The following is a 15,465-nucleotide window of genomic DNA, read 5'->3' on the forward strand; positions in this document are numbered from 1 at the left end:
GTTTAAGTTACTTCCGCAGTGGTTGCACTTTTCCGAACCGGATGCTCTGTCCATCAATATATATACGGTCTATGTTTCCAAGCAGGGATGGCTGCTTATGATTGTCTGATCTAAGCCGAGAATTTGTTGAGATTTATTTATGTGATCATGTCAATGAGTGAATAATTACTCTATCTGCAGTGGATGTGTGTTAGCCTGCTGCTGCAAATCAGGTGGATTGCTGGGTTTAGATTAGATTTATCCATATCAGTGAACTAATTAGTATATTTCCTGCACTGGTTGGAGTTGCTAATTTGGTGAATAACCACACGGCTCCACATAATATCTGGGCTCTCAGTCTAATGTGGTGTGGAGAAGTTTATCATCACTGTGGGATCTCTCCTGAGCTGAGCTTGGTGGTGAGATCATGTAGAATGATGTGATCAAAGCGTAGACGTCAAATATCAACCCCTGTCCATACTCTGTATTCATGTGAATCTAGTCTGTGTAAGTTGTCTGACCCTGTATCGGGTGTTCATGTCTCACTTTAATGCGTTCAGCACCAGTTAAAATGGTTATTTCAGGTCTAATTGTTACCTGTCCAGAGTCATTCACTGATTTCTTTTTTTAAGTCAGGGTTTTTTAACACTTTTTTAGCTTGCCTTGTAGCTTTCTGACCTCAAAGTTAAAAAAGAGAACCTACTATTTCATGACTACTGACTTGGCAGTCTTACAGCAAATCCAGTTGTAGTGTTAATGTGGAAGATTTACAGTTTCATCATTGTATATATTATAGTAACACTTCTTACTTTTGAGAGGAGCTGCTTAGTTAGGCAGATTACTTTAAGCAGTTGAGCCAATCTAGCCTTTGTCATACTATTAAACTGAATGATTGACGGGATGTGGAAAAAAACCTCACTCAGTGTAAACCGGTAAGATGGAACAATCCTTTCCCAAGCAAAGTGTAGTGGTTTGATAGAAATGTGAGCTCAAAAGTTGGGACATATGTGTAGTTTGTGATGAGATCAAAAATCAATGCGGGGTGAAGCATCTTGAAAACTAAAAAGAGAATGACTTACTGCTAAAAAGCTGCAAATTATAAATAATATAGAAGGACTTACGCTGTAGGAATTAAGTTGGGACAGCATCTGGATGACAGGTAGAGGACTGTCATCCAGTCTCCTCTAGGAAACCACTCAGCACAGCAGAGCTCTGAGAAATAATAGATAGGACCCCATTAGGAGGGAAGCTCTGGGTGATGTTCTTAACCTTTTTTTTTTTTTGAAAAAGTGGGGGAAAATGTTTCTTAGTTCTCATGGAAGGTTGTTAGCAGTAGGCGTTTAGAGTACAGATGTGTTCAAAATAATAGCAGTGGGTTACCTCATAAATCATATTGTTTGGTAGAAGTGATATTTCTACATTGCAAATAATTTATCAGTAAGTGTTGTAGAGTCATAGAAAACCAACAGACCCAACAGTCATGACACGCATGTTTAAAATAATAGCAGTGTTGTGTTCAATTAGTGAGGTGTTTGATTCTGTGAAGAAACGGGTGCAAATGATGGCCCATATTTAAGGAAGGAAGGAAGCAAATGTTGTGTGTGGTGGTTATAGTGCATTTCACACTGAAATGCTTGGCAAAATGGGTCGTTCTAGACATTGCTCTAAGTAACAGCGGACTTTGATAAAAAGTTGATTGGAGAGGAGAAAACATATAAAGAAGTGGGAGAAAAATGCTAGCTTGCTATTCCACCAATACTGACGGTGGGCTCCGGGGGGTTGTGCCGCTGCTACCGGGTCTGGAGCTCTCCGTGTCCCACTGGACCTCCAATCAGATCAGGTCGAGGTCTGCAGCGAAGCTTTCTAGCCATGTTTCCACGCTGGCTGAGCCCCACTGATGGCGGTCCATCCGTGGCTGCAGGACCTGGAGCTCACCGCCAGTTTTTCAGTTTGACTGTTAAAAGTGTTGAGAATATTAAAAGGTATTTACAGTATTTAGAAGCAGGCTGGCTGCTAGTTAGCTAACGCTAGCTTTCATGTTAGTTGAGGGTGCAGACCCGCCGCTGTGGGATGCAAGAGAGCACATTGCAGCGACAGATTTGAGAGGTTGTAATCATGGAGTTGTGGTTGTACTGGAAGAGTGACAGAAGTGAAATAAAAATGTACGAGTACAGATTTTTTTTTTTACAAGCTCTCAAATCTTATTCTACAAGTGCTTACATCACATCGACGCACTCTCACGTTTTGCACCATATTTACCTTCATCCAAAGCCTGAATGGCAAAAAACTGCCTTTTGAATGAAGTGAAGATTAGCCAAAATGCCAAAGGCTCAACCAAATGATCAGCTCCAGGAAAATCAAAGAAGACTTAAAGGTACTGTTACAATAAGAAGAAGGCTATGTTAAGCAAAGCTATCAGCTAGAAGCCCCCGCAAAGCTGGAAAAAGACTTGTACTGCATTGGTTGAAATTTGCCAAAGGACACAATAACATTCTGTGGACTGATGAGAGCAAAATATTTTTTTTATGGGTCTAGGGGCCGCAGACAGTTTATCCGACGACACCCATGCACTAAATTCAAGCCACAATACACTGTAAAGACAGTAAAGCATGGTGATTATGGGGATGTTTCTCAGACGGTGGTGTTGCTCCCATTTCTTGCATTACAGGGATTATGGATCAGTTTCAATACATCAAAATACTTGAAGAGGTCATGTTTCCTTATGCTGAAGAGGAAATGCCTTTGAAATGGGGTTTTCCACAAGACAATGATCCAAAACACACCAGTAAGCGAGCAAAGTCTTGGATCCAGATGAAGAAGATTGATGTTATGGAGTGGCCCACCCAAACCCCGGACCTCAATCCCATAGAACACTTGTGGGGGGATTAATTCTTTAAAATCATGGTTATGCAACTAAACATTAGTGCAGTGATTCAAAGCAAAGCAAACCCTTGAGACATTTTTACGTTAATACAGTAAATGTAAATTGAACAGTCAAATATTCCTTGTTTCCATTTTTTGTCATGTTTTGATTTGGAATTGAATGTGCAGTGTTCCCAATGTATTGATATTATGGAATTAAAAGCTATTATTGAGCATTATTCAGTTTTCCAACACACCTCTATTATTCTGAACACAACTATATTTGGAATTACATTGAAAAGCACTCTACAACTGTGGCACGGTGATGCTTTTTTTGTTTACACCTTGAGCTTAAAGGGGGTCGTCAGATCTTGGGCAAGGAGCATAAAGTAGGACAGTCAAGCATTTTCCGTAGAGGTCTAATCAGCTAAACCAACTGAAAACTTCTTTGTGGTGAGGCAGCAGGCAGTTGCACTAAAGTCATTGTTCAGGCAGCCACACACAGTCCCCTGTGGGCAGTCAGTGGGGGGGGAATGGGCAAAGCTGTGAGATATAACTGCATCATCATGTGCAGCTGCTTCCATTATGTGAGCCAAAAGGTGTTCACTTCCATGTGTTCTAGTCAAACATTTCCCAACACAATTATAGCCGTTGACCACCTTTTACACATTTTAGTCACGCTAGTAGCTAGTGCTACAATATCAACTTGCACTATAAACACTGACTGAGTATCTGAGTATCAGTAGATAACAGCAAATGATTAAACTATATTTTTGGTGCCTTTTCGTGCCCTGTTTGATGTTCAATTTGTTGAATAGAGAAATTGTGTCCTCTTTTTTTTATTTAACAAATAATCTGTTGTATTTAAGCAGTATACTGAAAGCAGCAGAAAGGCAGAAGACGAGTACCCTTGCAAAATTCAACAATTTGTCCTATATTGCATATTTTACTCATACCGGCCTTCTAGCAACGTGACTCTGCTGGCAGTTCGTTGGTTGGTCCACCAAAATCCTGGCTGAAATATCTCAAAAACTACTGGATTGATTAATGTTAAATCTTACACAGAAATGCATGGTTCCCAGAGAATGAATCCTATTGAATCTGGTGATCCTCTGATTTGTCCTCTAGCGCCACCATGAGGTTGACATTTGGGATTTTAAGTGAAATTTCTCTACCTCTATTAAAATTAATTTACCTTTACATTTTGAACACACAATAATTTCCCCCACAGGATGATCTGTAATGACTTTGGTGATCCTTAAACTTTTCATCTTGCTCCATCACATGCAAAACTGACATTCCCATCAGCCTCAGCTGTACTGTGGAAATGCACATTCTACCACAATAAACAAAGATAGTAAACATTACATGTAAAAAATTAGCATGTTATTGTAGTATTGCCATTGTGAACATAGGATGCGGATATTACATTTGACAATATTCAGCTAAATTGTGCTTAAGTACAGGCTAACAGAGCTGCTAGTGTGGCTGCAGACTTTTGATGAGATATGTTTGTTCCAAAATTCATTTTGGCCAACTTCGTCTTTGTTTTGCTCTCGCAGTATTTATTATTTAGGCCCACAAATACTTTCTGTTCAATCACGATGATGATAACGCCTGAATACTTCCCTAGAGATGCTTCAATTAAATTCTTAGATCTGTTTGTGGGATTGTTTGGATGAGGGAACAGAGCATTAAAAATGTATTTTAGAAACACAAATATTGTTATTGAAACAACACAGGGCTCCGTGTTACAGTGCAGATACTTTCACTTATTCAAAACATTAATCCAGAATGATGAAACTTTTAATAAAGCTGCAGCAAAAACTGAAACACAGACCGACAGTTTTGATTCAGCATGCCTACGCCAACAGATGATGAAGACATCCGCTGCATATTCAAATGCCATTTCTCAGATGTCCTTGTGTAATACTCAGGTGCTGAAAGGTTGAAAATGTATCCAACTGTGGCTGACTGTTCCCCTTTTTTGTTCAAGTGCACATGAACTTTGTTACCCTTTATAAAGATGTAGAGATATTGAGTAATTGAACCATTTAGTATGGCGGGTTTGGACTAAAATGGAGTAAAAGGAGTCGTCAATAAATGTAAAAGTGCGAGTGAATGTTTTGACTTGAAACAGCATTTTTCCAGACAGATCAAGTCCGATCCTAAATATTAAAGGCTCGTGGTTTTATGGCGGCACATCCTCGTCGCCTTCGTTATGGCCTGACGCTTTGACCTTCTTCCTAATTAGAATCAGATATCTGCCTGTAATGAAGCCTGATGGAGTTATGGTACCGAAAAGATGGCTGGTGTTTTATGGGTCTTACTGGAAGGCATGTGGAAGAGGCTCTGTGCTTGGATGGCAATGGAAACAAAAATCAAATCAGGTAATGGAAAAATCCTTCTGAGAGAGAGTGAATACAGGACACATGGTGCGTGCATCAGATTGGTGGAAATATTTACATTTTACTGAAGGTGTCCATTTCTTAGTTTTCTGCTTGTTTCATAAAATCTCCCAGCACTGTTCTTTCTAGCAGTGTTTTTATTTCTTTCTTTTAACTCTCCCTTTCTCTTTTCTTTTGCTGAGTCTCAACTCTTCGGGGATTCACACAGAGAAATCAATTTTGCTTGGCCTCTTTGCCTTTGGAAGGGAATAGGCATGTATAAATATTCACATGCGGCTATTTCAGATCCTCAGCTTAGGGACTGAACTAGTGGATGAGCTGTTCTTCTGTTTGATCATGAAGCCTGTATACATGTGTCTCTATGGATGATTTCTCTCTTTCCCTATGTGTTCCTCTCTTTCCTCACTACATCCCCTCCCAAAAGCCTCCCTTCCTTAACTTCTCAAACTGCTCTGATCGTCTTTCATTTTCTTTTGCCTCCTTTCACCTTTCCTTCTTGACTTTGTTCTTTTTCCTTTCCTTTTTTCTCATCATCCATCCTTCCCTCCCTGTGTTGCTTTGACTGATCTGTCACGTTAGTTTGCATATAGGCCAGTAAGAGCCTATCTCCGCCCGCTGTTGCTGTTGAAAGATTCTCTACAGCCGCCAGGAGCGCCCTGCCGAAGTTCTCGGCTAATACCGATTGGTTGGATATTTCGCAGAGGAATTGTGGATTTAGCTTCAACAGAAACCTTTGGATAACAACTAACTAGATATCATATAACATTTAGATTCAACATTTAGATTTAGATTTAACATTTATATTTAGATTTAACGTTCGGTTTAGATTTAGATTTAACATTTAGATTTAACATTTAGATTTAGATTTAACGTTTAGATTTAGATTTAACATTTAGATTTAACATTTAGATTTAGATTTAACGTTTAGATTTAACATTTAGATTTAGATTTAACATTTAGATTTAGATTTAACATTTACATTTGATTAGATCAAATATTTAGATTGGATATTTAGATTTAACATTTAAATTTAGATTTAAAGTTTAGATTTAACATTTATATTTATATTTAAATTTAACATTTAGATTTATATTTATATTTAGCATTTTGATTTTACATTTAGGTGTAACATTTAATATTTGGATTAAACTATTTAAAATATCCCTGCCAAATAATGTTGTAAATTTGCAAAAAAGTGACCCCAGAAAAATTCATACCAGTTTTTAAACATTGTTTAAAGCTAAATGTGACAAAATGTTGCTGTTATTTTTGGCGTGAGCTGCTTTACAAACGGCACCCCATAGACTTCTGTTTCACCCTGAACTCATTAAGACAGAAGCTCTGTGCTCTGATATAAATCCTGCTCCTCCGCACATGTAGTGTCTCCTCATGGGTGAACACATGTAAACTGCAGCCCAGGCTTCGTTTGGGACAAATGCAGCGACTGACTGAACACAACTCGGAGCTGATTCCTCAGCCACCCATGTTACTGTATGCCCACTGCTTCTCCCCTGGCTGCTGCTCTGGATTTCTTTCACAGATATCTACACCCCTCTGACTTTAAAATCATTGTGCTTAACTCATTCTCTCTCTCCCTCTCTCCCAATTGTCAGCTTTGTTTTACAAACTGAGCAGTGATACCGTCTCTCAGAGGCACACCTCATCCCCTGCCCTAGCCGGCTGTCAGGCCGGATCTGCCGTGACAGTGGGCATACTTGGTACACCGGTGGACACGCACAAATAATACACAAACACACAGACAAAGAACAATTCAGTGTCATGTGCAAACACACATGCATAAATGTGAACACCGTGCAAACGATCAGAATAGACGTAGCCCATGCTTGTGCTCCATTTGACCTCACCTTGCACCCTCACAGCTAATACGGCTCGACAGATGTGGGCATTTGTGAGTTTGTTTGTGTGAGTGCATGTGCTCACAGTCATTCAGATGCATATTTTATATGAGGCCGCTGAATGTACGAGGAAAACTAGGGCATGAAGGAGGCCAAGCTATATCTTGGTTAAAAGTGGATGTGTTTCTTTCCTAGCAGTAGATGAATGTTCATACTTATTCCATTACCTTTTTTTTTCTTCTTTTTTTTTACTTTTTAACAATTTTTCTTTCCTTTCATTGCCTTATCATTGAGGCAGCTTCAGGGTTCATTTTGGAGGTCTGTCCGTTAGACACACACACACACACACACATACACACACACACACACACACACACACACATGCAGCGCATATGCACTTACAAAAGGGAGGCAAACAAACACAGACCACCTCAGCCATTTGAGGACACTTTCTGTTTAATGTTATTTATAAACAGCTTTTGAGTCTGGCATTGTTTGATAACCACATACAAAACATTTTGGGTTGCACAATGGAAACGAGGAGAGGAAAAGAATAAGGCGATAGAGGGGGAAAAAAGAGGGAGCAACGGCGGTGGAGGAGAACGAAGCAGAGAAGGTGGAGAGGGAGGAAGAGAAAAATTAGACAGATAGGGGAGGAGGAGGGAGAGAAAGACAGGCATGAATAGAAAAGAATAGAGGAGCAGGAGGAGGGAAGTGCAGTGTACAGTTTATCTTGAATGAGTCAGCAAAACTTAAAAAACTACTGGAAAAAAATGTTAATAATCGTATTAAATCAAAAATAAAGTTCCATCCCCTAGTTCCCTGTTTATTTTTTTCTAGGGAACTACCGAGACATAACAGAGTTTTATTTGTATTTTTCTTTGTTTTTTTGTTATTTCATTTTACAAAAAAGTCATCCTCACAGGAATAAACAGACACAATTTACATCATCTCTGGGTTCACAGCAGCACAAACATGTTCACCAAAAGGGGTCTCTAATCCTACATGTCAGGAAAATGACACCATCGACAGGCTTCAGTTCGTCCCCAACATTAAGATAGATGGACACGAGAAGGCGGGGCTCGGCAGGAAACACACACAAGCCGGGTACAAATGTGGCCCCTGCTCTTTGATTCCCATCCAGACCACACATGTTTTAGGTTGCCAGCAAACCATACAAATAATTTATTGTGCTTTTTGTCAGCATGTCATAATTTAACATTTTTGCTAACTATGCATACAAGAGCAGCTCCATCTGAAAATAGAATTTATAACTTTGTAATGCTGTAAGAAATAGACTTTTACCATTACTTGCTAGTTAAGGTACCCGGACGGCTCATGTGTAGCGTTACAGGTTTTACCTATTTTAGTTGAGCACTTGAGATTGTGGGTGATTGGCTCTGAAATAGTTCAGGTCTAAAGTCCAAACCTGTGGTGCTCTGCTCTTGGATTTGAAAGTTTTGGACCGACAAAGGTTAGTAGTTTGCAGTGGGACAGGAAGGCTGTGAAGGTGAGGAGCTTAGTTAGGGGTGAGTGTGATTGACCTGCTCCAGTTCATCCAGGCCACCATGTCCCGTAGTCCTCTCTGTCTTTGTTATTTCTTGAAGAAAAATCAGAAAGTGCAGGTCTTCTCGGACGTAGCAGCAATAACTATACAACTCTCCAAGTCAAGTCAATCTGTTTTGGAGCACACTAAATACACCAGAGAGGACGAGGACAGAAATGCAGTAGAAGTTTGTCAGTGCCTGTGGTGATAATCACATATTCTAACTGCTTTTGTTCTCCAGTGTAAGCAGTTGATTAGACCATTACAAAAGATCTTTTGTGGTGGTGTGGTGGTCATCAGTACTCCTCCCTGATTGCATGGCGTTTGAAACCATCCTGTGACTGTTTAGATTGAGTCATCTTTGCTGGAAGGCTATCTTTTTCCATTAATCTCCACAGTACGAAAGTACATCAAAGTTTCTGGGAGTCAGACATTTTGTGAGCCAGACTCTGGCCTCCGCTTCTCCTTGGCCTGTGTGTGTTGACTTTTCGTACGTTTTGACGTTTGGTAGCCAGTGAGGTTGATGACCATCCCTTACCTCCGTAGTGTGTCCTCGTTGGCCACTGGCTCTAATTAGGCACTCTTATCTAGTGTCATTTTACCCGCATGGCTTCAGTGTTTTCTGGACACACACTCATACACAGTGACACAGAAATTCATTTACTCACTCATTTACACTAACTGTGACTGATTTGGCTCTCATAATGAAAGGTTAGTTCTGAATGGCTTTTAAGTTGATGGGTTGCAAGGGGACAATGGGACACCTTTTAACATGACTAGTTAGTGTTGCAATTCTCTCGACGTCTCACAACCCCAGTTGTGTTTTTTAGACTTTAGACTATAAGCCAAGGATACATATGTGCATTTAGTGGGTTCACCTTCCTGTGAGCCATTTAAGTAAAACCATATTATTAGTAGATATATAGTAATTCTGGTTATTACTGCTATGGCTCTATTATCACTCATTTTAATGTCACTTGTGTCTGCAGTTTGTTTCTGGATCTTGAGGTGCTGTTGAGTGAGCAGTGTGACAGTTTTGAATGACTGTCTTTGTCTCACCATGAGTGACAGATGGAGGGTGCACTGAGAGAGCACTATTGTGTCAAGAGGGCTAAACATAGAGACTGAGCTTTTTTTGATCCTTATTGTGCATTCTTCTCACTTTGACTTGAATTAATCATTGGCTTGTTTTTTGATGTGGCTGGACAGTTTCTAACATGACTTCAGTGAAGCAATCGATGCCACAGAGACAGATAGAAGACAGTTTTCCTGATGTTTCCCTTGGTGACATCATCAAAGCAATGGGCTAAACTGTTTTCCCTGACTTCCATTTTTTTATTATGACTCATTAAGATCCCTCTTTATAACTTAGGGACTCTTTAACAGTAGATATTTGATCATGTTCTTTATACACGGTCATGTACACCAATAGTTAAAGCACACTTGCCTAATTTAAAGAGCCAGGGCAGGGTTGTTCAGGAGAATTAATCATAAAGTTGCATCACCAGCACAAAGTGTCCATCTCCTGTCTCAGCGTAGGATGACAGAGATGAGTGACAGCAGCAGAGCTGATGGTAAACAGAAAATATGATCTGCAATGTGTGACCCTGCTTTATTATTGGCTCTCTGGACCCCACTTGGTGGGCCGACAGAAGTCCTGGGGATGCACTTGTTCTTCCTCCTAGCAGTTCCAGACAGGTCATATTTACCTCCATCTGGAGTATAGTCTTTTTCACCCTCCTCCCGTAGTACCTGCACCTCATTGACTCCCCCTTTGGTCTTGCGGCCCCGGCGGGTGCAGTTTCTGCGGCCTCCTTTAGGTGGTCGCGGCAGGGGCGAGGGTGGAGGCAAGCTGTGCTGATCCCCGTGGGGCAGGTATGGCCGCTGATGGTGGTTGTGATGGTTTCTGTGACGATTCAGGTGGTTCAAAGACTCCCCATGCTCCGTCTCACCACCTGGGGCACCATGTGCATGACGCTCTCCTGACAAGCAACTGGGCAGCTCCTCTTTCTTTAGCATTTTCAGGTCCTTCTCTGCCAGCTCTGGTGGTGAAACACACATCAGAGAGGAGGTGGAGCCTCTGAACCTCCGCAGCCAATCCCAAAGTGAAAGCGCCTTGCAGTCACACTCCCAGGGGTTGTCGTTAAGTCGTAGGTACTCCAGGGCAGGCAGTACAGTCAAGCTGGATCCGGATAGCTCAGTCAAAGAGTTGTTAAACAGGTACAGGGTGGTGAGGCGCCTCAAGTCATGGAAAGCCTGGCGGTCAACCCACTGGATTCGGTTCTGGTGGAGAAGTAGGCGGTCTAAGACGCCCAGACCGCGGAAAGTGTTTTGGCGAAGACTCCATAGTTTATTGCCATGAAGAAAAAGATGACTGAGGTTCAGGAGGTCGATGAACAGATCGTCCTCCAGGAACTCTAACTGGTTGTCCTGCCAGGATGTAGAGGAAGGGGAAGGTAAAAACAGAAGCTTAAAATGGAGAGCACTGCATTGAACATCACTTTGATATAGTTTGAGTACATGTAGTTGCTGTATTGTGATATATTGCTATTGAAAAAATCTGTATGTTCTATTGTAAGAATAATGTCAGCAGTACTATGCCTTAGTACTACTCACTCAACGTTGATATCAATTCGTTTTCCCATACAATAATATGGTTAGGAGATCTCTTCCATGTAACAGAAGATTCTTTCCTCATTAAACCACCATGTAAATGAAATCATATAAAAAATCTTGGATATCAATTCCAGTACTGTTATCCTACTTGATCACAGAAGCTCTGCTGTACTTTAATGTGAGGGCTGACTTGTGCCGTTTTACCTGCACAGAGGATAACAGCCAGCTTTTCATCACAGTCCAGTTAAAATTGATTTAATAAATCAGAATAGACAGTAAGTGCTGAGCAAGGCAAATGGACAGATTACACCATAATAACACTATAATGGGACTGTGATGGCAGATGCAATATACAGTAAAGATAAAAGCAAGCTTTTAATCATGTACCTGTAGGTAGAGATACTGGAGATTATGGAGGCCCGCAAAGATCCCTGGAGGCAGGGTGATCAGGCCACAGTGGTAAAGGTGCAGGGCATGTAGCCTACCCAGGCCCAGGAAGGTGTCTGACGCAACGGCCTGGAGGTGCCTGTTGTCCCCAAGATCAAGCTCCTCCAGGCGGTCAAAACCATGGAAGGTGGAGGGTTGTATGTAGGAGATGTTGTTAGAGTAAAGCCACAACATGGTTGTGGTGGGCGAGAAGTGGCCTCGAAGTAGCCGCTGGATCTTGTTGTTCTGCAGGAAGACACGCTCGCTCTGGGCAGGGATGCCCTCAGGCACGGCATGGAAGTTGTGGGCCTGGCAGGAGACAGTGCTGGGTGAAGTGTAGCAGATGCAGTGGCGAGGGCAGGGCAGAGAGAGGTCCAGGCCACACAGCACCAAGAGTAGCTCCACCCCACCATAACCTGAAAGAGGAGAGAAGGATGAAAATTAAACAAAGAGAGCATGAGAGAAAGAGAAGCAGAATTAATTGAATTCATACAGCACAGCTCCTGTTATCAGACACATCTTAAATGAAACACTCATTGCTCTCAGTTTACAAGGACAACAATGGGCATGGTTCAGTGCAGACAAATTACACACACACACACACACACACACACACACACACACACACACACACACACACACACACACACACACACACACGTTTTGTTTTTTTGAGCTCATTCTTCTCACATTTTCCATCCCAAACGGTTTTCTCTTAACCTTAACCTTGCCCACCCTTCACTGTTGTCTTCATCTTAAACTCAAATCCAAACTCATGGGACCATTTTTGATGTTTTGCAAAAACCTTAAAAAATTGTAATCTGCTAGGAGCTATTTTAGAGTGTGTGTGTAGTCTGGTTTTTTATAGTGCTGTAATGCAATTGTCACATTTGTGTTTGTGTTCCTTGGACCAGTCTTGACGATACAGCACACACACATCATCCTATTACGCACCTTACAGTGTATAGTATATTCTGTGGTTATCATCTAAAGGCGACAGAAAATCGATGTTTCCCCTGCTTACAACTGAACGCGCACCTCACCTGTAATACATTTCCACAATAAGGGAACGTAAAAAAGAGGGAGAGAGGATGAAACGAGAATCATCTGCAGCATGCCTGTGAAGTGGATATTACTTGTTGTGGTCAGATTCCCCTGTTTCACACCTTATTTACTTATGTATTTATTTTTCTGCGTTGAATCACTCCAGTGTTTGATGTATTGTGGGGCTAGAGAAGTAACAAAGTTGTAAATGAAAAAGAGATGAGGGTGGAGACATGCTGATTCGCGGAGTAATTTCCACACAGAGAGAGTTACGATATAAAATGACCATCATGCTGACAGGTGTCCAGCCTTGTGTGTGTCAGTAACATGAACAGATGTGATGGGCAGATGTCAATTTGTCCAGGACACTGCTGCTCTGCTTGGCAAAGAACAGCATGTTCTAAAATTCCAGGACAGAGCAGTATTATCCGGTGTGTTACACATGTTTGCATAGATGTTCACACAGCATGTGTATGTTCACACAAGTACGTACTGTATGTGTTTGTCCGCATGTATCTTTGTAAATGTGACATTTTTATTTGAAACGTATATTGTTAGTGTCTGTTGCATTTGACAAGGCTAGTCTAGATCCTTTACGTTGCACTTCCGGGATTGTTCTGGTGCCGCAGGAAATTCCGCCGGATGCATGTATTTTTTTACTTCCTTCTGCTTTCTTTGTGTTGGGAATTTAAACTGATTTACAAGCACTATGGTTAACTGCTCCTCAGATCCTCGCAGGGTGAATTGAGACAGCTCGCCAGACTATCTGTCACCAAATGTCCTGTGGGATGCTATTTTGCAGCGGCTCTGCACGGCGCTTAGTGCTGCCCATGACAATTGTGATTGGTTAAAATAAATGCCATTAAACCAGAGTAGTACCATACTGTGCAGTCCTTTTTATTATTTAACAAATATACTACATATATATGGATGGTTAAGCAGCAACTTCTTCAATTAATTGTGGATTTTACTATTCAAGTGAAAAATACACAATTATCCCCAGTTTATGAAACATAAGACTTTTGTATGACGTATGATTAAAACAATACAACCTTTTTTTTTTATTATTTAAATTACTTTAATTATTGTGAACATTATTTACAACTTTCTATAATGAGCCAATATTAGACTGGATGGCAATGCCCTTCTGCCAGTCGATCCTCCACTTAATGATCCCCTGACTTCTCATCTAGTGCCATCATCAGGTCAAGATTTATATTAAAATTTTAAAACAATGCATTAAGAAAAATCAAATTAATAATACATTCCATCCTCAACTGTACAGTTTGCTAATTAATTAATTAATTGGCAAATGTTAGCATGCTAACAAACTACCGACTGAACACTCCCCCCAGAACACGGATTATTTCCCCAGATACAATTGCTTTAAAGTTGTAATATAATTGTTATATTCTCTGATATAAAATTGTTATACTCGCTCTGACAACTGAAGCAGAAACAGGAATCCCTGCAAACAAAATCGATAGATTTGGAGGCTATTTCACTGCACAATAATATCCGCATTTACGGAATTCCTGAAGGTTAGAAAGAGAATAACATGATTGATGTTGTAGTTAAATTACTGAAGTCCGAGCTGGCCACCTCTGGCGAGTTCAATCTGAAAATACAACACTGCCACGAGCTCTGGCAACACGACCACCACGGAAAGCTCCGCCACGCTCCATAATAATCAACTAGCAGGAATAGAAAACTAAGGAACTGATCCTGTCGTCTGCTTGGAAGAAGAAAGAGGTATTTTACAAAGACACAAGAGTGTATTTTGACCACGACTACCAAACAAAGATAGTTAAGAAAAGAAGAGAGTATGCAGGAATAAGGAAAATGCTCAAGGAGACCGCCATGGCAGAGTTCAATGTCAATTGAAGTAGCTTTCTTAACTTCAAAGAGGGGTCCCTTTTGTTAAATCAGGCTTTCCCCTCAGTTTTGGAGAATGTGTAAGTTTACTAATTGTGGAAGTCATTAAACTCAGTATTCATGCGGAAACTGCTACGGGAATTTGGTATGATAGATACATGGAAGGACCTAGTACACCCCACAGAAAAACAATTTACCTACTACTGCCCTTGTCACGCAGAATATTCCAGATTGGATTACTTTTTTTAATCTCTGCTGCAGATAGACATAGAATAAGTAAATGCAAGATATGTGTTAGAGATGTCTCAGACCACTCAGGAATTTACCTCTAGATAGTTTGTATGGAAGATATTAAAGAAGAGTTAAAAGAATACTTGCTAAATAATGATAATGGAGCAGTATCACCAAATGTCCTGTGGGATGCTTGGAAGGCAGCAATTAGGGGTAAACTCATAGTCTTTGCAGCCCATAAGAAAAAGGAGAAACATAAGAGCTTGGCAGAGCTACAGTCAAAACTGAAGAACCTAGAAACTCAACATTTGACCCAAAGAGACCCACAAGTAGGGCCAAACTAAAATGTATCAAACCAGAAATAAATCAGATTTACGAAGAAAATGAGAAAAGAATGAGGTTCACCAAACAAACATATTGTGAAACCGGCCCAAAGGCTATGAAGCTGCTTTCCTGGAGACTATTTAAGCAGTAAGCAGAAAAAAAAGTGTTTACAAAATAAGAAACCCAAAAAACAACAAAGTGTGCCATAAACTAGAAGAAATTCAGAAAGCCTTTAAAACCTACTATAAGGACTTCTACACTCAACCTGACAAAGCTGAGGACTCAGTAATTATTGAGT

At 40.7% G+C, this 15,465-nt stretch overlaps 1 protein-coding gene across 1 annotated transcript in view; it reads right to left on the reverse strand.

Moving 5' to 3' along the window:
* Positions 1-7,543: 7,543 nt before the first annotated feature.
* Positions 7,544-15,465, reverse strand: part of LOC117955543 (reticulon-4 receptor-like 1) — an 88,325-nt gene continuing 80,403 nt past the window's right edge. The window contains exons 2-3 of the mRNA XM_034890109.1: positions 11,655-12,109; positions 7,544-11,081 (exon numbers count right to left, since the gene is read on the reverse strand). Coding sequence (XP_034746000.1) covers positions 10,182-11,081; positions 11,655-12,109 — 1,355 coding nt within the window. The 3' untranslated portion in view covers positions 7,544-10,181. The remainder of the gene's footprint in view (positions 11,082-11,654; positions 12,110-15,465) is intronic.

The sequence above is a fragment of the Etheostoma cragini genome, chromosome 13 (genome assembly GCF_013103735.1).
Source record: "Etheostoma cragini isolate CJK2018 chromosome 13, CSU_Ecrag_1.0, whole genome shotgun sequence".
Classification (NCBI taxonomy): Eukaryota; Metazoa; Chordata; class Actinopteri; order Perciformes; family Percidae; genus Etheostoma; species Etheostoma cragini.